This window comes from Giraffa tippelskirchi, chromosome 4, assembly GCF_054371585.1.
Source record: "Giraffa tippelskirchi isolate mGirTip1 chromosome 4, T2T-mGirTip1v1.2.pri, whole genome shotgun sequence".
In the NCBI taxonomy this organism is placed as follows: Eukaryota; Metazoa; Chordata; class Mammalia; order Artiodactyla; family Giraffidae; genus Giraffa; species Giraffa tippelskirchi.
This window is the reverse complement of record NC_137278.1, coordinates 111,771,975-111,795,707: the sequence shown is the minus strand read 5'-3', so window position 1 is coordinate 111,795,707 and position 23,733 is coordinate 111,771,975. Positions and strand designations below refer to the sequence as shown.

The window sequence follows — 23,733 nt, the reverse complement described above, 5'->3', positions numbered from 1 at the left end:
ATAGTTACTTAATAGTTTTTAAACTTAGCCTTAGATAAGCAATACTAGTTTTGAAGTTGTAGGTTCTGTAAACTAGCTATATTATTTCTAATGTATAGTAAAACAATTATATAACATTTTGTGACTGTTTAAAATTGTATTGAATTACCTTTTATTAATTGCCTAAAGTTTCCGTGACAAGATGATCATCTAGCCTCTGAATATAATTCCCTTTCTTTCTTGTTGCTCTCCCTTTCTACATAAACTTGAACATAATAAGTCTTTTTTTTTAATACTGAAATATGGCTTTTTGGTGAACAGTGTTGGTTGCTCAGTCATGTCTGATTCTTTGCGGCCCCATGGCCTACCAGGCTCCTCTGTCCATGGGATTCTTCAGGCAAGACTACTGGGGTGGGTTGCCATTCCCTTCTCCTAGCCCAGGGATTGAACCTGTGTGTCTCCCACGTTGCAGGCGGATTCTTTACTTCCTGAGCCACCAGGGAAACAGGAACCATTATAAATACTGCATACAGCTATCTGATAAGTCTCAAAATATGAGGAATATTTAATATACTTTTTTCACCTCAATATTTTAAGATATCTACTTGGGGAAGGAGACTGGAAATACTGCTATTTTATATGTAGATTTTCACTGGTTTCAGCAGGATCCCTGCCTCACCTCCACCCTTGACTATTACTAATATCTCAGAGTCAGGTGCTTCTTTGGTTCAGTGTTTGTTCAGTTCAGTTCAGTTGCTTAGTCATGTCCAACTCTTTGCGACCCCATGGACTACAACACGCTAGGCCTCCCTGTCCATCACCAACTCCTCGAGCCTGCTGAAACTCATGTCCATCATGTCGGTGATACCATCCAACCATCTCATCCTCTGTCATTCCCTTCTCCTCCTGTCTTCAATCTTTCCCAGCATCAGGATCTTTTCCAGTGAGTCGGTTCTTTGCATCAGGTGGCCAAAGTATTGGAGTTTCAGCTTCAGCATCAGTCTTTCCAATGAATATTCAGGACTGGTTTCCTTTGGGATGGACTGGTTGGATCTTCTTGCAGTCCAAGGGACTCTCAAGAGTCTTCTCCAACACCAAAGTTCAAAAGCATCAATTCTTCGGCGCTTAGCTTTCTTTATAGTCCAACTCTGACATCCATACATGACTACTGGAAAAACCATAGCCTTGACTAGATGGACCTTTGTTGGTAAAGTAATGTCTCTGCTTTTTAATATGCTGTCTAGGTTGGTCATAGCTTTTCTTCCAAGGAGCAAGCATCTTTTAATTACCTGGCTGTAGTAACCATCTGCAGTGATTTTGGAGCTCAAGAAAATAAAGTCTGTCACTGTTTCCACTGTTTCCCCATCTATTTGCCATGAAGTGATCGGACCGGATGCCATGATCTTAGTTTTCTCAATGTTGAATTTTAAGCCAACATTTTCACTCTCCTTTTTCACTTTCATCAAGAGGCTCTTTAGTTCTTCACTTTCTGCCATAAGGTTCGTGTCATCTGCATATCTGAGGTTATTGATATTTCTCCCGGCAATCTTGATTCCAGCTTGTGCTTCATCCAGCCCAACATTTCGCTTGATGTACTCTGCATATAAGTTAAATAAACAGGGTGACAGTATACAGCCTTGACGTACTTCTTTTCCCGATTTGGAACCAGCCTATTCCATGTCCGGTTCTAACTGTTGCTTCTTGACTGGCATATAGATTTCTCAGGAGGCAGGTCAGGTGGTCTGGTATTCCCATCACTTTTATGAATTTTCCACAGTTTGCTGTGATCCACACAGTCAAAGGCTTTGGCGTAGTCAATAAGGCAGAGGTAGATGTTTTTCTGGAACTGTCTTGCTTTTTCTATGATCCAGCGGATGTTGGCAATTTGATCTCTGGTTCCTCTGCCTTTTCTAAATCCAGCTTGAACATCTAGAAGTTCACGGTTCACATACTGTTGAAGCCTGGCTTGGAGAATTTTGAATGTTTGTAGAGTAAACCTTTTCCATGGGGTTGAAATAGTTGCCTGAAGAGGACAGGGAGTGGGGTGTCCTAACTCCCTCTTATACAGACTTCTCGCCATTCCCCCTGATTTTGCCCAGTCCTCTCCCTTGCCTTTAGGGACTTTAGAACTTTCAGTTCCTAAATCTTTTCCCCAATTTCTTGGTATAATTTTTCCTCCCTTTTCTGGTTGAAATGTAGATTTCAGCTTTCTCTGCTCTGTGAAATAAGCAGTTGATCTGTTTTTTAAAGCCAAAATTTAGCTGTCATCTCTCTTTTGTCTCAATTTTTGTTGATAAGTGCTAATTTGTTTTTAAACATTTCTTCATTGTCATTTTAGTGGAAGGGAGCTGAGATTAAATATATATTTCCCAACTATCAGTAGAATCTGAATTCCATGAGGAGAGAATTACTTGTCTTGTTTTTTTTGCTCCATTGCTATTTGCATGTATATGTTTGAAAGAATGATGGATCCATTTGTTTGTATAATAAGTAACATGTTATTAAGTGCTTAATAAGCATAATTTCATTTGAATATTCTTTAGTGTGGTTATAAAAACAAATGACCCTACTTTTGGTTGAAAATACTGGTACTTGGGAGGAAGTGAAACGTGCTTAAAGTTAGTGGTAGCAGGTCTTGACTGCTACCCCTTTTTCTTAATTGAGATCCTGAGCTTGGTACAACTGAAAAGCCTTTTGAGTTGCTGTAACCAGATCAACATTGGGCTTTGTGCGCCTTGAGATTATACAGAGGAGCACGATTGTTGGGATAACGAGCATATTGTTATTTCAGAATATGGTTCTGAAAGTATTATACTTTGGAGAACTTTTGTATAATATTGACATCGTCAATGTTATATTTATTGTTACCACGACCCATGTGAATTTGTTGAAGAAACTTGAGTCTTTATCATAAGAATACCATGTAGTTGTTTTCCCTATTACGGAAAAAAGAAGATGAATTTGTGCCAGCCCAAATGAAGACTTAGGAGTATTTTATCCCAGAGATAGCTGCAGAGGGACTCAACTCTTTAGACAAGAACTGGACTTCAGCTGAGCAACAGGGAGGAAAGGAGAATGTTCTTTGAAAAGGTGAGGACTACTTCAGATGTTTGTAGATAGAGTTATTAGAGCCTACATGGTAACTTTTATATATGGTCTTTTGAGGATAATATAGTCACTTAATGTTTCAAGTTTATTGATAGTCCCCACAGAGAATGTCATCAACTTTGGCCTTTTTAGGATTACATATTATTATTTAGGGGGAAATACTTAGGCTACACATAAAACCTAGTTCTCTGTGATAATCTAAGGAGGCACCAACCGAGGTCTGCAGCAGATTGTGTCATTGATGATATGTACCCTATTTTAGACTTGTAGGAAAAAAGAGATAGCCCCAGTTTCAGGGACTTAAAGGAAAAAAAGTATTCCACGATCTTTTAAAGGGTTTTAAGGTTGTTAGAAAGAAGGAACATAAGGCAGGAGGGAGATTTCTAAGTTTTATCCATATAACCCTCTGCTACCTCTCTTCTTTCCAATAAATAAAACAAGAGGCAAGGTTAAAAAATAAAAAGTTTAGTGACAGTCCCAGTGGCATTTCATTTTGTACTCAAGAAGGTTCCCAAACATTCTCAGTTCACTACACCCCGAGAATGCCAGTAATTCCTTCAAAGAAATACCAAATTACACCATTTATTAATACTTAGTAGTAAGATCTGAACTGCTTAAGTATTTATGTTCTAACAACTAAATAATCAATATGAATTCTTTTACTTTCTTCTTTGAAGAAAGGTTTTTTTTTGTTGTTTTTTTTTTACTTCCACCTTGCAGCACTGCATGTGGAATCTTAGTTCCCTGACTAGGGATCAAACCCATGGCCCCTCCAGTGGAAGCACAGTATCCTAACCATTGGACTCCCAAGGACTAACCCCAAGAAATACTGTAATTTCATTCTTAAGTAGCTAAAATTTTTTTCTAATGGGATATGTACATCTTATATTAATACTAGATAACTTCTTAAAACTTAGAATGAAATGAGATGGGAACTTCTCTCATTTCATTTTACACATTTATTTTTTGTTTTGGCCATTATTTTTTTCTTTCCTTTTTAAAAAGCTTTAGTTACAGAGGCTTAGTTTTGCAAGATAATGAGTATGTATAAAGGAATGCAGTAGTATCTAATTTGAAACTGAACTCTTCTGAGCTAAGTGCCTCATGCAGTGTTCCATAGATGGCAAAAAATATTTGTTTCCCTTGAAGGAGCTTGTGGGTTTACTTAGTGTGCTGTTTGGGGACCATCATCCTTATTTAAGAATTATTAGAATGTGTAGACTCAAATTTATTTAAAATCTTACTTTCAATTTGAAATCCTGGTTTCAGTTTAGACTTCATATAAGTTGTCTTTACTTTAGGTTTCTAGTCTTTAAAGGGAAAATATATTTATAGTCAAAGTAACAAATATACAAAACTTCCTCTCTCTGCTCACAGACTTTAAACGTTAATCATTGTTGTAAGTAAAAGTTGTTTTTTTAAACTTTCTGAAAAAGGGCAATATTGAAATACCAGTTGTTTGATAAAGAGAATAAGGAAAACAGCTAAGGCAAGGAGAAATGGAATTTTTGTTACCTAGTGTCCTATTTAAATCTTTTATGTAAGTGATTTGGTCAACAGTAAATGCCTTCTGAACACCGAAGGAAGGTATGTAAATGAATACTTCATGCTTGTAATTGTTAGGCATATAATTTGATCTGAACTATGTAATGGGAAAAGCATATTATTATCATTCCTTAAAAGACTTTGAGAGTAGGCTACACAAGAGCATTTTTCAGTAAATGTCAGAATTAAGACAAAATGAACTTATCATTTACTATAGACATTTTGTTTTCTGTCTCATTATAAAAGTCTGGTTCATTTCTTCTGATATATGAGTTCAAGAACTTTGGATCCTTTTAAAATAAATTGAAACTCAATGATACGGGATTTTGGCAATTTAAACCAATCTTAAATTTCAATTATAAAGAAAAGAAACCACATAATAAACATATTTGTACCGAAGGAATGCTTTCCTTTCTAAATAATAATAAGTAACTATTGTTTGTCAGCGTTCATTGATTCAGATGTGTCCGATTAAGCGTTATTATCTTAATATTTGTTTTTATACTAAATGGTCTGTATTTATAAAGAAGACACAGACACAAATCAAATAGTAGACCAAAAATGGTCCACCTTAGTTTATGTATCTGTTATTCAGCCCAGTAGCATTGAAATATTTCTCGTATGGTTAAGATCCCAATGAAAGATTTAAATATTGCTTTCTTTCTGATATTCCTTGATAGTTGAAAATATTACATAGCTCTAGCTTCTCTTCACATGTTTTGAAATAATAGTATATTATAGTTTGGTGGAATTTTCTTTCTCAGCGACACATAAAAATAATGGTATTAGAACTGGCAATCACTTCATGGCAAATGGATGACATCAGTGACTCCATGGATGTGAGTTTAAGCAACTCCAGGAGTTCATGCAGGACAGGGAAGCCTTGCATGCTGCAGTCCATGGGGTCACAAAGAGTTGGACACACTGATTAGAACCAGACATGGAACAATGGACTGGTTCAAAATTGAGAAAGCTGTACGTCAAGGCTGTATATTGTCACCCTTCTTATTTAACTTATGTGCTGAGTACATCATGTGAAATACCAGACCGGATGAAGTACAGGCTGGAATCAAGATTGATGGGAGAAATATCAATAACCTCAGATATGTAGATGACACCACCCTAATGACAGAAATTGAAGAGGAATTAAAGAGCCTCTTGATGAAGGTGAAACGAGAGAGAAAAAGCTGCCTTAAAACTCAACATTCAAAAAACTAAGATTACAGCATTTGGTCCCATCACTTCATGGCAAATAAACGGGGAAACAATGGAAACAGTGACAGACTTTATTTTCTTGGGCTCCAAAATCATTATGGATGGTGACTGCAGCCATGAAATTAAAAGATGCTTGCTCCTTGAAAGAAAAGCTATGACAAACTTATTAAAAAACAGAGACGTCACTTCTCTGACAAAGGTCTGTGTAGTCAGAGCTATGGTTTTTCCCAGTAGTCATGTATAGATGTGAGAGTTGGACCATAAAGAAGGCTGAGTGCTGAAGAATTGATGCTTTTGAACTGTGATGCTGGAGAAGACTTGAGAGTTCCTGCTAGGAGATCAAACCAGTCAATCCTAAAGGAAATCAGTCTTGAATATTCATTGGAAGAAATGATGCTGTAGCTGAAGCTCCAGTACTTTGGCCACCTGATGTGAAGAGCTAACTCATTGGAAAAGACCTTGATGCTGGGAAAGATTGAGGCAGGAGGCAAAGGGGGCACCAGAGGATATGACAGTGGGATGGCATCACCGACTGAATGGACATGAGTTTGAGCAAGCTCTGGGAAATAGGAAAGCCTGGTGGGCTGCAGTCCATAGGGTCCCCAAAATCGAACACAACTGACTGAGCAACAGCAACAGTGTTTTCAGTTAGTGGCATCTTTAGATTCAGTGAGATATTTTTCTGATCATCTGCTCCCCCCCCCACCAGATTCACCCTATAGCATCTCAGATAAATGAATGTTTATGATTCCTGAAAATGCTCAGGAAAGAGTTGTTACTCACATTCCCTTGGTAAATCACTAGACTTTCTTAATCCTATTGTAAACGTTATATAAAATACCTGCTGTATTTGAGACCCTTTTTTATAACAGTGAAAGTAAGGAACAAGCTCAGTCTCACAGAGTAGTAAATATGGCCTAGTGATTAAGAACCTAGGTTCTGCAGCCAAGTTGTCTGTGTTTAAGTAGCAATTCCTTCACTTGTTAGGTGTGTGACTTGAGGCAAATTACTTGTGAGTGTATGTATGTTCAGTCATGTCCAATTCTTTGTGACTCTCTGGACTGCAGCCTGCCAGGCTCCCCTGCAAGTTGCTTAACTGCTTCCAAATTTGTAAAATAAGGATGATAATAGTTTCTATCTTATAGGGTTGTTGTGTAGATTAAAAGAGTTATGCTCTGAAAAATACTTCGAACAGTGCCTGAAATATAGTTGCTATATAAATGTAGTGTTCTTGTAATTTTTATATTTGAGTTAGCATGAATAGTGTTCTCTCTAAAAACATTTAAAAAATAAGTTAACTAACTTGGTATAATCAGTATACTTGAGAATTAAGGACACAAATAGGGTTTGTTTATCTAATGAAAGTTAAAGCAAAATGAACCCGTTTGTCTAATACGGTAATTAGACAAAACTTAGCTTAAGTGTTTAGTTCCCTTTTTATTGATACTTTCTTTATCTAGCCACTGCCAGTACAGTTGAATTATTTCCCCTAACTTCAGATGCTTAGATGCACATACACATATACTCTTAATTTCTCATCCAAGATTCCTTCCCATCAAACCATTGCAGGACTGAGTTTCTTCAAGCTGCATTCCTATACTCCCAGCTGCTCAGTTCCCTCCTAGTTCCTGTATCTTCCTCATACCCAAGATCTGTGTATCCAAAGTATAAAAGAGCTTGAGAAATTGGAATCTCCTGGTCGTACAGGTTGGGTTGCTTACTTGGCTCATAATATGGTTAGAAGCCTGGGATAAAGGAAGATGGTACAGCAACTAGGGCTGCGTCCTTGAGTCTTGGGGCCAAGGGATGAGAGAGACGTGAAAGATTTAGGACTAAGGGAGTGCTAAGGAAAGACCCTTGGTGGGTGGGGAGCGTGCTACGCTCAAGTAGGTTAGTTAGTTTACTTGTGAAGTTGCTCATTCATTTATTAGTATTCAAGTACCTGTAGTATGCCAGCCTCTGTATTAAGTGCTAACTTACATTTAAGATCAGTTTTAGTTTTTTTACATAGACAAAACTGTATTTTTCTGTGAGAGGAACCGTTCTTAAAAATGGAAGTATATATTAGTATGAATGATTTATATGATAAATTAAATTGCTTTCAGATTGACTATTTGGGGGATGAGAGGATAAGCATGATGACAAGGAAATTTAAACAGAAATGTAAAGCGTCTTGATGGGGCTAGACAAACGCTCCTGAAGGAGAGAGAGGACTGAAAAGGAGCTTTATAGACACCACATCAAAAAGCTATGTCGTCTCTGTAGGACCTGTACAGAGCTTTAGCTGTGCATGTGGACCCTGTAGCAAAATTATGACTCTCCACATATTCTTCTCTAGGATCCCTTTTCCTATAACCTTTCCTTATTTAGTGACTTTTTAATAGTACTGACCGTTGGTGAAAATTCTGGCCAAAGGAAGCAGAGAAGCTGTTTGGTGGTTTTGTTTCTATAAGCAGAAAAGAGGATTCCAGGATAATTGCTCATTTTCAGAGGATTCGGTGCTACCATTCTTTTTTGTTCAAATATGTATACAAATTATTCTTCATTGTGTTTTTCTAAATGTTTCTAAATTATCAGAAAAACAAATTGCATTGGGGAAATCTCATCGTGTGTTAGATTGCCTTCTGTTCTATTGAATATAATCTTTTCTCTCCCTGCCACCTAAAACTTCAACAGGTGGTTTGACTATAGGAAATTCTGAGTGTTTTTATAAATACCCATACTCACAAAAGCTAGTAAGATAACTGATTTTAAAAGTTTCAGGGCTTCTGCCTGCGGTCCTTTTAGACTTGTTTTAGTTTTGGATCCTCTGAATTAATCACTAGTTTTCATTCTTCAAGAGGAGAGATTTGAGGCTGAGAATGATCCATATTCATTATAGAGCAAAGTGTTTCTTGTTCATTGCTGAAGAAATGAGTCTTTACTGTATTTACATAGTGTTTCTTAGAGTATGCTGTATCCAGCGAGTTTTTGAAAATCCTGTTTCTCGTTAGAATCTATAATGAAATTGACTGTGATTATCAAAAGTTATTTCAAACAGATTACAGATTTTTCAAAATGTATTTTTAAGCAGAAGGAATGTTTTTGAATAAAAGTGAATAAATATGCTGTTAAAATTGTTGAAAAATTTTATAGGACAGTTTTCTTGTTGTTGTTTAGTAGCTAAGTTGAGTCCGACTCTTCTGTGACCCCATGGACTGTAGCACACCATGCTCCTGTGTCCATAGGATTTCGAGGCAAGAATACTGTTGTGGTTTGCCATTTCCTTCTCCAGAGGATCTTTCCAACCCAGGGATCAAACTCGCATCTCCTGCTTTGGTAGGTAGTTTCTTTACCATGGAGCCATCAGGGAGGCCGTAGGACAGTCTTCAGAAAGATTGTTAGGGAATTTGCATGTATATTCATTATGTTCCCATTATGTAGGTGTTACTGACAAGAAGCTGAAAGATCCAGAAATGATACTGGATGAGGTCTCTGCAGTTTGAAAACCTTGAGACCTAATTAAGTAGGTGGAATTTGCAACATAAAAGGCACCAGTGCTATATATATATAGTGTATATAATCAAGAACTAGAATGAGTTAAAAATTAAGGACTTGAGAATTTATAATCTGATGTTTTACATTTGAAATAATTAGACAAGGTTTCATTTGGTAAATACAAAGCACCTACTATACTTGTGATTGGATTAACACAGAAGAGAAGGGAGAAAGCGATTCCAGCTGAAACAGCATTGAGCAAAGGAATCTGTACTAGTACATACCTGTGAGGATTAAATGTAATAATCCAAATAAAGTACTTAAATAGTGCTTAGTACATTGTAAATGTCCAATAAAAGTTAGCTATTATTATTATTATTAGCTTGTTTACTTGTACATCTGAGTGTTCTTTGATGGCAATTGTTATAATGATAATAGAATATTTACTAAGTTCTAATGTGCATCACTAGTTTTTAGCTTTTTGTATACCTGTTTCCTTTAATCCGTAAAATTTTATGGGACATAATTATTGTCATCCCCATTTTAAGATGAAAAAACTGAAGCATAGAGTAATTAAGTATATTATTGCCCAAACATCTAGGAAGTTGAAGAATAATGATCATATGACTAGCTTGCATCATTGGATGTAGCTGAGGAAAGGTTGTGAATACTGGATTGCTTAAATCAGATAATGTGTTCAGTCGTGTCTGACATTTTGCAACCCCTCCATTTGTAGTCCACCAGGCCCCTCTCTCCATGGCATTTCCCAAGCAAGAATACTGGAATGGCTTGCCATTTCCTCCTCCAGGGTATTTTCCCAACTTGGGGATCGAACCCGGGTCTGTTGCATCTCCTTCATTGCCAGGTGAATTCTTTACTACTAAACCACCTGGGAATCCCAGTACAGAAATATGGAACGTCGTCTAATAAGCTGTACTGTATCTTTTAGAGTATATTAAACGGGTGTGCTGTGTGCTTGGTCGTGTCCAACTCTTTGCAACCCCATGGAGTGTAGCATATCCCAGGCTCCACTGTCCCATGGAATTTTCCAGGCAAGACTATTGGAGCAGGTTGCCATTTCCTACTCCAGGGATTGAACCCATGTCTTTTGCATTGGCAAGTGGATTCTTTACCACTAACACCACCTGGGAAGCCCATGTTAAACAAGACATGTTCATAAATATGCCACCTGGATCTTTAGCTAATTTCATTTAGGCTGAGTATCTCCATCTTTCTACACTTCGCTAAAACTTTTTTATACACATAGCCAATTTACTGCCTAGCTTGGGTTTCAGAATTAAAGTGATTTTTAATTAAAAAGAGAAATTACGGCATTGACATGAGTGACATTACTTTTAAAATATAAACATCAATTAAATGTTCAAAGTGTGAAGTGTTAGTCGCTTAGTCATTGTCTGACTCTTTGGGACCCCATGGACTTGTAGCCCACCAGGCTCCTCTGTCCGTGGGATTCTCCAGTCAAGAATAGAGGAGTGGGTTGCCATTCCCTTCTCCAGGGGATCTTCCCCACCCAGGGATCGAACTCAGGTCTCCTGCATTGCAGGCAGATTCTTTACCATCTGAGCCACCAGGATACTCTAAATGTTCAAAGGTATCTCTAAAATAAAGAAAAAGAAATGTTCAAAGGTTTCACTATTTTTATTTTCATTTAAACCAAGTATGTTATGAGCTGAAAATCTTAGACGAGGTGTATATCTCTTGAAAGCTAAATATAGATATTTTAGGTTGTTTGTTTTCTTTGATTACTCATTGCTTCTCTGGGAGTATAATCGATAGCTTTTGAACTATTGAGCTTTAAAAGTGTGATGCATGTTTTTCCAGCCTCAGCACTAAACTTACTAAGAACCATCATTGATACTTTTAAGATAGAATATATTTTACATATTTGTCTTTTTTTTTTTTTTTGTAGTTCCTTTTGAAGATAGTCTCTCTCCTTATTCTAGTGCCTAGTTTGTTTCCCTAGCATTGTTTGTGTGACTCATGTTGAGGAATTTTTGTGTTGTAAATACCAAAGCCTAGTACTTGGAATTACTAAGCGTTAAAACAAATACAGTTATGTTGAGACTTGGGTTGTAGATAATAAAAGAAAGTGTATAGTATAAAGATTGTGGAAAGAATTGTCACCTAAAACTAGTATGATTCTGGAATCTTTCTTACTAAGTTTGGTAACTTAAAAAAAAAAAAAATCCAGTGGGAGAAAGTCAGATATTGATGGAAGATGATATTAACGAAGTTGTTACTTTCAAGTATAATTGCACAAATAATAGCCTATTGGATAAGACTTGCTTCTGAGTTACCTGTTTGAACAGTTAAAGGATATGCGGAGACCTTCCTCCTTACTCATTCCAAAAATTAGGCAACTTCCTGAAAATATTTGTGAATTAAGTTTGTATAGTAGAATTGGACTCACAGCAGTGATGAGCTTTAAATTAGTAACAGCGATGTTACAGATTGATGCCATTTTGAAGTCTTAGAGTTTTCCTTCTTAGCTGGACCCTCAGTACTTGTCTGGAAATCCTTTACATATTTTTAACTCAGTTTCATATTTCCTACAAATACGTATTTTAAACTTTGAAGCCTATAGCACACTACCTTGTCTTAAAGTTTTACCCATGTTTGCCAGCAGATAAGCACAGCTACTTCTCAGAGAAGCTAGAGAATCCTCTTTCAGAACTGTTTCAATTTTTGTTTGCCTGTATTGTCTAACTTATCTGCATTTGAGCCATCTTGAGAGTCTCCCTTGCAGTTTTACTAGAAGAGGTTTAGCCTTTGACTTCTCCCTTGGTCCTTCCTTTCCTCTTACATATGCTACAAATATTTTAAGTGCTCAGTACCAAACTTCTCATCATTTCTTCTCTTTCTAAATTATCTGTGTGCCAGAATGATACCATGAACTAGAAATCTAGGAGTTGTCTTGTTACTGATGCTTACTGCTTTTCAGTTTCAGTTCATTCAGATTCCACTGCTGTTTGCTATATCTGTCCACAATTCTTACCTACTTTCATTTCCTCGGTTCTAACTCATTGCACAACCCTGTGATGCTCCCATTTTATAAGATCACACAGCTAATTAATGTTGTATGGTTTTCTCCAAATAATTTATACATTAATTCAAATGTATTGAAATAATTATTCTATCAGGAGAATTTGTTGTCTGGGAATGGCCAGACAGTTTTCAAAATGAATAATAGTGAAGGGAAACTGCTAGAGACTGTGTGTGTGTTAGTTACTCTGTCGTGTCCGACTCTTTGCTACCCCAGGGACTGTAGTCGGCCAGGCTCCCCTGTCCATGGGGTTTCCCAGGCAAGAATACTGGAGTGGGTTGCCATTTCCTTCTTTAGGGGATCTCCCCCACCCAGTGATCAAACCTGGGTCTCCTGCATTGTAGACAGATTCTTTACTGTCTGAGCCACCAGGGAAACCCTTAATCCTGTTAACTTTTAATGATAAAAATAATGTGATTTGGGGATTAACATAAATAGATCAGTAGAACATAATAGAAAGCTAAAACATAGCCATATATAAAACTACAAAGATGCCATTTTGAATTGGTGGTGCCAAGTTAGGGATTGCTTAGAGCCCCAGCAGGTGAACCTAGAACTGTTAGGCATACAACCTCCTGCCAGTGCTGCAGCTGTGGGTTATCCATGTCTGTGACTAGAACACTTGCTTATAAAAAAAAAAAATTAGATTCCATACTCACTCACTATACAGGAAATTAAATATGAGATGAAAAAGTTTAAAAATGAGATGGTAAAAATTAAAGTATGTATTTATTAGGTCTTAAAGTGGGAAAAACATTTTATTAACATAAAACCACAGGAAGAAAATCCCAGAAGGAAAACTTAAACAATTAAAAGGTGAGCTAGAACAATAAATTGACAATATGCTAGACAAGGGTTACCATCTTATTATATGAAGAGCTTTTGGAAATACTAAAGAAATGAATAAACCAGTATACAAATTGAGTGAGGGTGTCAGTAAAAAAGAGTGAAAATACGTAAAGAACTACATAAAGTCAGTAAAAAGAGAACAGAAGTTTATCCTGCTAACTAGGATTCAGTGAAACCATTATTTGCCTAATACGTTCGGCGAGAGTTAAAATAATCATAATAATGGTGTGTTCAGTTGTGTCCGACTCTTTGTGACCCCATATAGTCTGCCAGGCTCCTCTGTCCATGGAATTTTCCAGGCAAGAATACTGAAGCAGGTTGCCATTTTCTACTCCAGTGGATCTTCCTGACCCAGGGATCAAGCCCTTGTCTCTAGCATCTCCAGCATTGGCAGGGGATTCTTTACCACTGGGCCACCTGGGAAGCCCAGTGAGACAGCATTAACGTTCTTGCAGGAAAATTTGGCAGCATGTTTAAAGAGCTATAAAAATTAGAGATAGGCACAAAAATTTATTTGAAAGGCTATTTAGCTTATATATCCCACAACATAGATCTGATTAAATAAATCAAGCTGTGTTCATAATCTAATATCATACTATGTAACTACTAATATTTTTGTGAAAAAGAAGTGGCTCCCAGGTGGCTCTAGTGTTAAAGATCCTGCTGCCAACTCAGGAGACGCCGGTTCGATCCCTGGGTCAGGAAGATCCCCTGGAGGAGGTCATGGCAACCCACTTCAGTGTTCTTCCTGGAAAAATTCCTTGGACAGAGGAGCCTGGCAGGCTATGGTCTGTGGCGTTGCAGAGTTGGACATGACTGAAGCAGCTTAACATGCATGTATGATATGACTAAATCTCAAAACAAGGTGCCTACAATTATATGCATTTAAAAAAGAAAAAAAAAGTTCCAGTAGAGTGATCTGTATCAAAATGATGGTTGTTTATTTTAAAATAAAGGGTGATTTTTAATTTCTTTATTTTAAAAGGTTTCTTGTACATTAATTTTGTAGTTAGGAAAAAATGTCATTTTCTGTTTAAAAAGTAACTATAGCTTTTAAGCTGTTATTATTATTTGTTGAGTTTGCTCAAAATGAGAGTGCTGTCTCTGTAATCATGAATGTTGTTGCTCTTCTGAGACCCTGACACTGCTGAGCCCTAAGATCTGATGGGATCCCAGCAGGAGGTAGTATGGTTGAATTGTCCTTGGCCGAGTCATGTCTGATAGTATCAGTGTAGAATTTGTGGGTGGGGAAGGTACTTTAAAATTGTGGAAAATGAAATTCTGTTTTCATTTTCTGTTTTTTTAGAGTGTTATATTTTCAAGTTCTTTACTAGTAAGATTGCTTTTTTAGTCTAAGGTGCTAACCTTGGTGCAAATTCAGCTTTTAAATCATAAACTCAAAGTACTTACGTTGTATGTTACCAAGTTGTTAGACAGTGTAACTGATTCAGTGTGATAGATGAAATTGGTTGTTAGTTTACAAAGTTAGTCAGCATGTTTAATGATTAGTCTTGAAAATTCATACATTTTAATGTACCCCACTTAGTTCCCAGACTTCTAGCTTAAGGCTGTGTGTGTGTGTATGTGTGTGTGTGTCTACGTGTGCACATGCTTGTTTGTAGCAGTTTGAAATCATTGTATTACAGATACATGTGACCTTTTTCACCTACCTAATGTGAGAACCAGTTATTGATTTTGCTTAGTTCTTTTTACATAAAAATGCTTATATTAATTTGATCTTATTTCAGTATGCTTTTTGCTGTGCTGTAAAGGTTCTTTTGTTAACCATTTCTTGATTTAAGAGCAAAGTGGGAAGGCTAACAAAAGCTAGGCAGAGGTTGAGTAATGACAGATAAAGGACTAATGGAGGATGGAAAAAAATATATTACCAAGAGGGAGGCAGAGAAAGCAACAGTGGTGCTGATAGGATTGGCTTGGTCTCTCTGAAGAAAAGGAGTGGAATCTGTCTTTAAACTCTCCTAATAGCTTTCATCGACATAGTAACTTTCATTTTGGGGAGCACAGGCACTTATCCAAATTCATGGTTTATAATTGTGTGATCCCAAATACAGAATTTTTCCCCCTCCCCTGGAGCTGTATAGTTATTTCTTTTTTCTAAAAGCTTTGCTTAGATTGCTTAATTGATTTTCTTTTAAATGCGAAGGGAAATCAGCATGCTTTTAGAGCAACATTTGAATGATTTATTGTACATTGGTACAACTAAACGTACTTGGGTGTTGAGTTCTGTTGTAATTATGTTCCTCGTTCTGATTCATATGATGAAAATGTACCGCTAGTCCCTAGTGTTAGCATCTTATAGAGAAGTAATTGTGCAAAAATTTACTGAAAAACTAAAACACCTGAAGAATTTGTATGGATTCCTTATATTAAGATCAGATGTGCATAGATCAGAGAGACTGAGGCATTTGGAAGGAAAAATATGATATTACGTTTTGGGGGAGGGATTCTGAAAATTAAGGGAACTAATATTTTTTAATGGATTTTATGAACTAGTGTTTGGAGGTGAATGAATTGTTCAATTCATTTGTAAGACTCCTCACTTATGAAAGGGAACAGATAAGAAAAAGGAATGTGAAGCAGTCTCTAGCTAGGTTTTCCAAAAACTAAATAGTAGACCACACAATTTATTCTAATTATGGAAGTGTCAAAACTTGGCTTAGGCACTTATTGTATTAAAAATTAATTTAAATTATTTTTAATGCATATGACATTTTTAAAAATTGTACTTTATTTAGTTGAATGTGCATAGTTTTAGAAAAATAGTAGCTCTGAGTGATGATTGTTATGCTTAGGTATACCTTTACTGTCCAAGAATTCTAACTGATGTAAGTTTAAAAAGCTATGTTGAATATATCTCTTCTCCATATATGCAAGCACGCCAAGTCACTTCAGTCATGTCAGACGCTTGCAACCAGATGGACTGTAGCCACCAGGCTCCTCTGTCCCTGGGATTCTCTAGGCAAGAATACTGGAGTAGGTTGCCATGGTCTCCTCCAGGAGATCTTGCTGACCCAGGGATCGAACCTGCATCTCTTCTGTCTCCTCCATTGGTCGGCAGGTTCTTTACCATTAGTGTCGCCTGGGAAGCCCCTCTCTGTATATTCAGTTTCAGTTCAGTTGCTCAGTCGGGTTTGACTCTTTGCGACCCCATAAATCAGCATTTAAAAAGGTTATTGTGAAGAAAGAAGAAATAAGTTAATACATATTGTGTTTAAAGTAGGCAAATGATATGTTGGTTGCTTTTTTCTGAATTCCTGAATTCTGTGGGAGTCTCCTTTTTAAAACTGGTAGTGAAAAGCTATCGTGAAATGGGTCCTCTTTTGTTATTTTCATCTTTGAACTTATTAAATGTTTGATATATTAAAAACCTTTTCTTGGACTGATTAAAGTGTGCCTTATTAATGAGTCAAATACCACAAATAGCTTTGCTGCCAGTGACATTTTCCAAAATGTTGAGCAACTTAAAAAAAATAAGATTATTAACAAAAATGAAATATCTTATTCTCCGCTTTTAAAGGTTAGTTATCTTCCTGGAAAAAAATCTGTATGTATTTTAAAATCCTGAAACCTCCACCCCTAACATCCTCCCCCCACCCCTATAAAATGTGTTTAGGCTCAGGTAATTTTTGTGCTCCAAGATCACTGTGGATGGTGACTGCAGCCATGAAATTAAAAAACGCTCCTTGGAAGAAAAGCTATGACCAACCTGCTACTGCTAAGTCACCTCAGTCGTGTCCGACTCTGTGCAACCCCATGGACTGCAGCCTACCAGGCTCCTCCATCCATGGGATTTTCCAGGCAAGAGTACTGGAATGGGGTGCCATTGCCTTCTCCGATGACCAACCTAGACAGCATATTAAAAAGCAGAAACATTACTTTGTCAACAAAGGCCCATCTAAGTCAAAGCTGTGGTTTTTCCGGTGGTCATGTATGGATGTGAGAGTTGGACTATAAAGAAAACTGAGCACTGAAAAATTGATGCTTTTGAACTGTGGTGTTGGAGAAGACTCTTGAGAGTCCCTTGGACTGAAAGGAGATCCATCCAGTCCATCCTAAAGGAAACCAGTCCTGAGCATTCATTGGAAGGACAGATGCTGAAGCTGAAACTCCAAAAGTTTGGCCACCTGATGCGAAGAGCTGACTCATTGGAAAAGATCCTGATGCTGGGAAAGATTGAGGACAGGAGGAAAAGGGATGACAGAGGATAAGATAGTTGGATGGCATTGCCGACTCGATGGGCATGGGTTTGAGTAAGCTCTGGGAGTTGGTGATGGACAGGGAGGCCTGGCATTCTGCAGTCCACGGGATCACAAAGAGTTGGACACAGCTGAGTGACTGAACTGAACTGACTAAATTACAAATAGATTTTTCTTCTGCATGACTGTTCAGTATTACAGTCTACATTTGTATGGGATGTGAGTCAGTTCTTTCTTAGAGGGACTAATTTTTCAAATGTAAGATATCCATTTCATGCTTCTGATCCATAAACAAGTAATTTTTTTTTTTTTAATTATCCACATGAGCAGAAATTCCTCCACAAAATTGGCTGCTTCTTAGGGAGTGGTATTGACTGAATAAGAATCATTGATCAGAGAAACAGTCAAAGAATAGGGTATCCTTTCACCAGGCCCAAAGGTATGAAAGAACTTCAAAAACAAATAGCTTCAAGTTGAGTGAAACTTACTGGGGAAAGGTCTTTTTCAAGGAGCCAACTAGGTTTCATTCTGTAGCTGAGACAAGCAAAATGTTAATCAGCAGGAATTCCAGAGGGCACTAAGGAATGATTTAGAAGGGAGAGGAGGGACAAAGGATTGGGTCAGATTAAGGAATGTACCAGGCAGTATGGAAAGAAGAGTCTGTGCTAGTGTTGGGTGAGACCTGGGGAAGTTTGGTCTGCTGTCAGTGACTGAAGTAAACATGGAAATGAGACCTGATAGAATTCCTGGAAGTCCTTCTAAAATGAAAAAAAAAAAAAAAAGGTAAAAATATTAACATATACGGGACTATAGAGTAGATGAATCTTTATATAACTGTTATCCAGCTACGACATTGGTTAGTTCTTAGCTACTCCATTTTTCCTGTAACTTGTAGTAATTCTGTGTTCTGCAAAGTGACCTAAGACCCTCACAAATAGTATGAAATCAAAGTTCCACTGAAAAGTGCTCACTGATATTTTCTGTTCTTTTTGTTTGTTTGAACTCTGGGTCATGATGCACTAAATGGATTTCATGACTGATAAATAGGTTATACCTGGTAGTTGGAAAATTGAGTTTGTGGTTTGTCTTTAAACTGCTTGGGTTGGAGGTCTGACTGCACCCCTCAACAACTTTGTGTCCTTCAGCCTCTTACTTAATTCTAATCCTCACATTCTTCTTATATAAAGTAGTACACACCTCCTATGATTTTTGTGAAAATTACCTGTGTTTGAAATACTAGCTGTCAGTGCTTAACAGTGGTCTACACACCTAAACAATATTCAGTTATTAGTAGATGCTATTACTATTTTAGTGACCAACCTGGAATCTGAATCTTGGTCTCTCAGATTCCAAAATCCAAGTTCTTATAGTTTTTTAATCTAACATAGAACTCATTCTAATACCTACACTAACATTTCTTTCTTTGTGAAGTGAAAGTGTTAGTTGCTCAGTTGTGTCCGACTCTTTGCGACCCCATGAACTGTAATCTGCCAGGCTCCTCTGTCCATGGAATTTTCCAGGCAAGAATACTGGAGTGGGTTGCCATTTCCTTCTCCAGGGATCTTCCTGACCCAGGGATTGAACCTGTGTCTCTTGCATCACTTGCATTGGCAGGCAGATTCTTTACCACTAGCGCCCCCCTGGGAAGCCGCTGTTGACCTCTTGGTACTATCTGTTGAGGAATTTCTCTACTCCTTTCTCTTTTCCAAGATCTTTATCATAAGTTTTCATGCACTAGAAATGATGAAAATTTGTTTCTAATGCTGAAATCTCTTAGTCTTCTTCCCTAGTTTTATCAGGTAGTACTTCCAGAGTGATGTTAACATCTGTGTTGATAGTGGACATCAATGTCTTAAGAATGGCTTTGCTTTTAAATTTTGTTGTTATTTTAGCATAAAACATTTATCTGTTGGTTTGAAAAAGTCTTTTTAAAAGTCCTAAGAGAAATTCTTCTTCTTCTAATCAGTACTAATTTCTTAAACTTTGGTACCCTTTACTAGATTTCTTTTATTGAGTCTGTTTCCTACCTCAGATATATCTTTTTTTTTCTCCCCCTGCTGCATGGCTTGTGGGATCTTAGTTCCCCAACCAGGGATTGAATGTGGGCCCCAGCAGTGAAAGCGCTGAGTCTTAACCACTGGATTGACAGGGAATTCCTGATTTTATCAATCATTTTTCATAGGACCACATTGCCTACTGTGTTGTTTAACTAGTCTTTCCACTTTTGGTCTCTGTCCTTATTAATCAGAACTCTGAATTGCTGGTACAAGTTCCTGCCCCAAGTCAATCTTGGTCATGTTTTATTTATATTCCAGGGAATTGTGTCACTAGAACATCTTTCCATGTTATGTAATGATTACTACAGACTTCTAAGGCTATTTATTGTCTGTTATTTCTTTGTGAACAGAGCATATGCCTTTCTGTTACCTCTGTCAAGAACTTTAAAGGATCTAAGATCTTAGCCTCTCACAGGCTAATGAGTTAGCCTCCTGTGGGTTCCTGGATCCTGGTAGAAGACACTGGTCTCCTGGGTCAGAGTCAGGAACAATTTGTTACAGCAATAGCAGCAGCCACAGTCTTATCATATTTCTTGTACTAGTTACCTAAGCCCCAGTTCCCACAGGGTGAGGAGATGAGGCTAGGTGACACCTGTACACACAGTTAGTTGCATTACAGCAGAGACCCTGAACATTTTCTGGAATCTCAACCTACTTGTTTCTGTAATTCATCCCTTCCCTTCCATCCCCCAGCTTTCTCTCCATAACATCTTGATTTAAGACTGCGTCTCAGACAGATGCTTCTTCCGTATTGCCCACCATGGCCCCGTGTGAATATGCTGCTGATTTTCTGTGTTCTCCTATACCATAAGCTCCAGTGATCCTTGGTTTGCACAGTGGCTTCAGTCTTTCTTTTCTCTGTGTACAATATGTAAATCCTGTTGTTTTTCCTGCCATTCTGCCATTGGTATATCTCAGAGTGCCTGCAAAGATATTATTTATTTTTTGTCTCTTATAGAACACAAAAAGGCACTGTATTGGTTAAGAATGTGTTCAGATACAAGGATTAGATGACCACCATTTCACATTGGGTGTAATGGATAGAGTTTTGTTTTTGTTTGTGGGTTTTTGTCCCACCCCCCGCCCACCACACCCCTCATGTATGAAGCCTGGAGGTAGGTAATGCAGGTGTTGATTCAATTTTTTAAACAGCGCTTTATTCATGCAAGCTTTTCCATATGCTCTTCCCATCATCTGAAATTCTTTTTTCTGTATTTGCAATTCCAAATTAAAGTCATTTTTTAAGTTACAAGTTCTACTGAGTACAGAATGAAGCAGGGCAAAGGCTAATAGAGTTCTGCCAAGAGAATGCACTGGTCATAGCGAACATCCTCTTCCAGCAACACAAGAGAAGACTCTACACATGGATATCACCAGATGGTCAACACCGAAATTAAATTGATTATATTCTTTGCAGCCAAAGATGGAGAAGCTCTATACAGTCAGCAAAAACAAGACCGAGAGCTGACTGTGGCTCAGATCATGAACTCCTTAATGCCAAATTCAGACTGAAATTGAAGAAAGTGGAGAAAACCACTAGACCATTCAGGTATGACCTAAATCAAATCCCTTATGACTGTACAGTAGACGTGAGAAATAGTAAAGGACTAGATCTGATAGACAGAAAACCTGATGAACTACGGATGGAGGTTCGTGACATTGTACAGGAGGCAGGAATCAAGACCATCCCCAAGAAAAAGAAATGCAAAAAAGCAAAATGGCTGTCTGAGGAGGCCTTACAAATAGCTGTGAAAAGACGGGAAGCGAAAAGCAAAGGAGAAAAGGAAAGATATACCCATTTGAATGCAGAGTTCCAAAGAATAGCAAGGAGAGAGAAGAAAGCCTTCCTCAGTGATAAATGCAAAGAAATAGAGGAAAACAATAGAATGGGAAAGACTAGAGATCTTCTCAAGAAAATTAGAGATACCAAGGGAACATTTCATGCAAAGATGGGCTCAATAAGGGACAGAAATGGTAGGGACCTAACAGAAGCAGAAGATATTAAGAAGAGGTGTCAAGAATACACAGAAGAATTGTACAAAAAAGTTCTTCAAGACCCAGACAATCATGATGGTGTGATCACTCATCTAGAGCCAGACATCCTGGAATGTGAAGTCAAGTGGGCCTTAGGAAGCATCACTACAAACAAAGCTAGTGGAGGTGATGAAATTCCAGTTGAGCTATTTCAAATCCTGAAAGATGACACTGTGAAAGTGCTGCACTCAATATGCCAACAAATATGGAAAACTCAGCAGTGGCCACAGGACTGGAAAAGGTCAGTTTTCATTCCAATCCCAAAGAAAGGCAATGCCAAAGAATGCTCCAACTACCACACAATTGCACTCATCTCACATGCTAGTAAAGTAATGCTTAAAATTCTCCAAGCCAGGCTTCGGCAATACGTGAACCGTGAACTTCCAGATGTGCAAGTTGGTTTTAGAAAAGGCAGAGAAACCAGAGATCAAATTGCCAACATCCAATGGATCATTGAAAAAGCAAGAGAGTACCAGAAAAACATCTATTTCTGCTTCATTGACTATGCCAAAGCCTTTGACTGTGTGGATCACAATAAATTGTATAAAATCCTGAAAGAGATGGGAATACCAGACCGCCTGACCTGCCTCTTGAGAAACCTGTATGCAGGTCAGGAAGCAATAGTTAGAACTGGACATGGAACAACAGACTGGTTCCAAATAGGAAAAGGAGTCCGTCAAGGCTGTATATTGTCACCCTGCTTATTTAACTTATATGCAGAGTACATCATGAGAAACGCTGGGCTGGATGAAGCACAAGCTGGAATCAAGATTGCCGGGAGAAATATCAATAACCTCAGATACGCAGATGACACCACCCTTATGGCAGAAAGTGAAGAACTAAAGAGCCTCTTGATGAAAGTGAAAGTGGAGAGTGAAAAAGTTGGCTTAAAGCTCAACATTCGGAAAACTAAGATCATGGCATCCAATCCCATCACTTCATGGCAGATAGATGGGAAAACAGTGGAAACAGTGGCTGACTTTATTTTTCTGGGCTCCAAAATCACTGCAGATGGTGACGGCAGCCATGAAATTAAAAGATGCTTACTCCTTGGAAGGAAAGTTATGACCAGCTTGGACAGCATATTAAAAAGCAGAGACATTACTTTGCCAGCAAAGGTCCGTCTAGTCAAGGCTATGGTTTTTCCAGTGGTCATATATGGATGTGCGAGTTGGACTATAAAGAAAGCTGAGCACCGAAGAATTGATGCTTTTGCACTGTGGTGTTGGAGAAGACTCTTGAAAGTCTCTTGGACTGCAAGGAGATCCAACCAGTCCATCCTAAAGGAGATAGTCCTGGGTGTTCATTGGAAGGACTGATGTTGAAGCTGAAACTCCAATACTTTGATCACCTGATGTGAAGAGCTGACTCATTTGAAAAGACCCTGATGCTGGGAAAGATTGAGGGCAGGAGGAGAAGGGGACGACAGAGGATGAAATGGCTGGATGGCATCATCGACTCGATGGGCATGGGTTTGGGTGGACTCAGGGAGTTGGTGATGGACAGGGAGGCCTGGCGTGCTGCGATTCATGGTGTTGCAAAGAGTCGGACACAACTGAGCGACTGAACTGAACTGAGTCTTTTGTTGAAAACTTACTCTTGAAGTGGAAATACTCATAGGTACTACTAAGGTAGACAAAGGGCGAGTTATCTGTGCACATACACACACATGTGTACACATCTTCTCATTAGATTCTCCATTCTATGTCTGTGTGCTGTATCTTTTATTACCCTCCAAAAAGTACTTTAAGGTACACAGTCCCTTTACTTGAAGATAGAGTGATAGAGAATAAATGAACCCTAGCTTTAAGCAAACTCTGTCACTAGTGGTTAGAGCCTCAAAAAAGATGTTGACAGGGGTGTAAATGTGGAGGTTTGGGTTTTAAGCAGATAATTTATTTTATCGGAATTAAATGCACCTGTTGTTGAACACTTTCATTGTGTAGTTTCTGAATGCTCCATATTTCTATTTGCTATCAAATTTATCTTCACATACTATTAACACATTTTATTAATATTATATAGAAATAAAATGAAAACTATTCTTTCTTTCAGTGCTTAGATGAATATGAAGATGATGAAGCTGGGCAGAAAGAGCGGAAACGAGAAGATACGATTACACAACAGAACACGATACAAAATGAGGCTGTAAGCTTGTTAGATCCAGGAAGTTCTTATCTGCAACAAG

General features: G+C 37.9%; 1 protein-coding gene across 3 annotated transcripts in view; it reads left to right on the top strand.

Annotated features, from left to right (window-relative positions):
- PAWR (pro-apoptotic WT1 regulator) overlaps positions 1–23,733 on the top strand; it is a 118,111-nt gene that overhangs the window by 55,716 nt on the left and 38,662 nt on the right. For all 3 annotated transcript variants that reach the window (XM_081593173.1, XM_081593174.1, XM_081593175.1), the window contains exon 3: positions 23,601–23,732. In XM_081593173.1, the coding sequence (XP_081449299.1) occupies positions 23,601–23,732 (132 nt within the window). The remainder of the gene's footprint in view (positions 1–23,600; position 23,733) is intronic.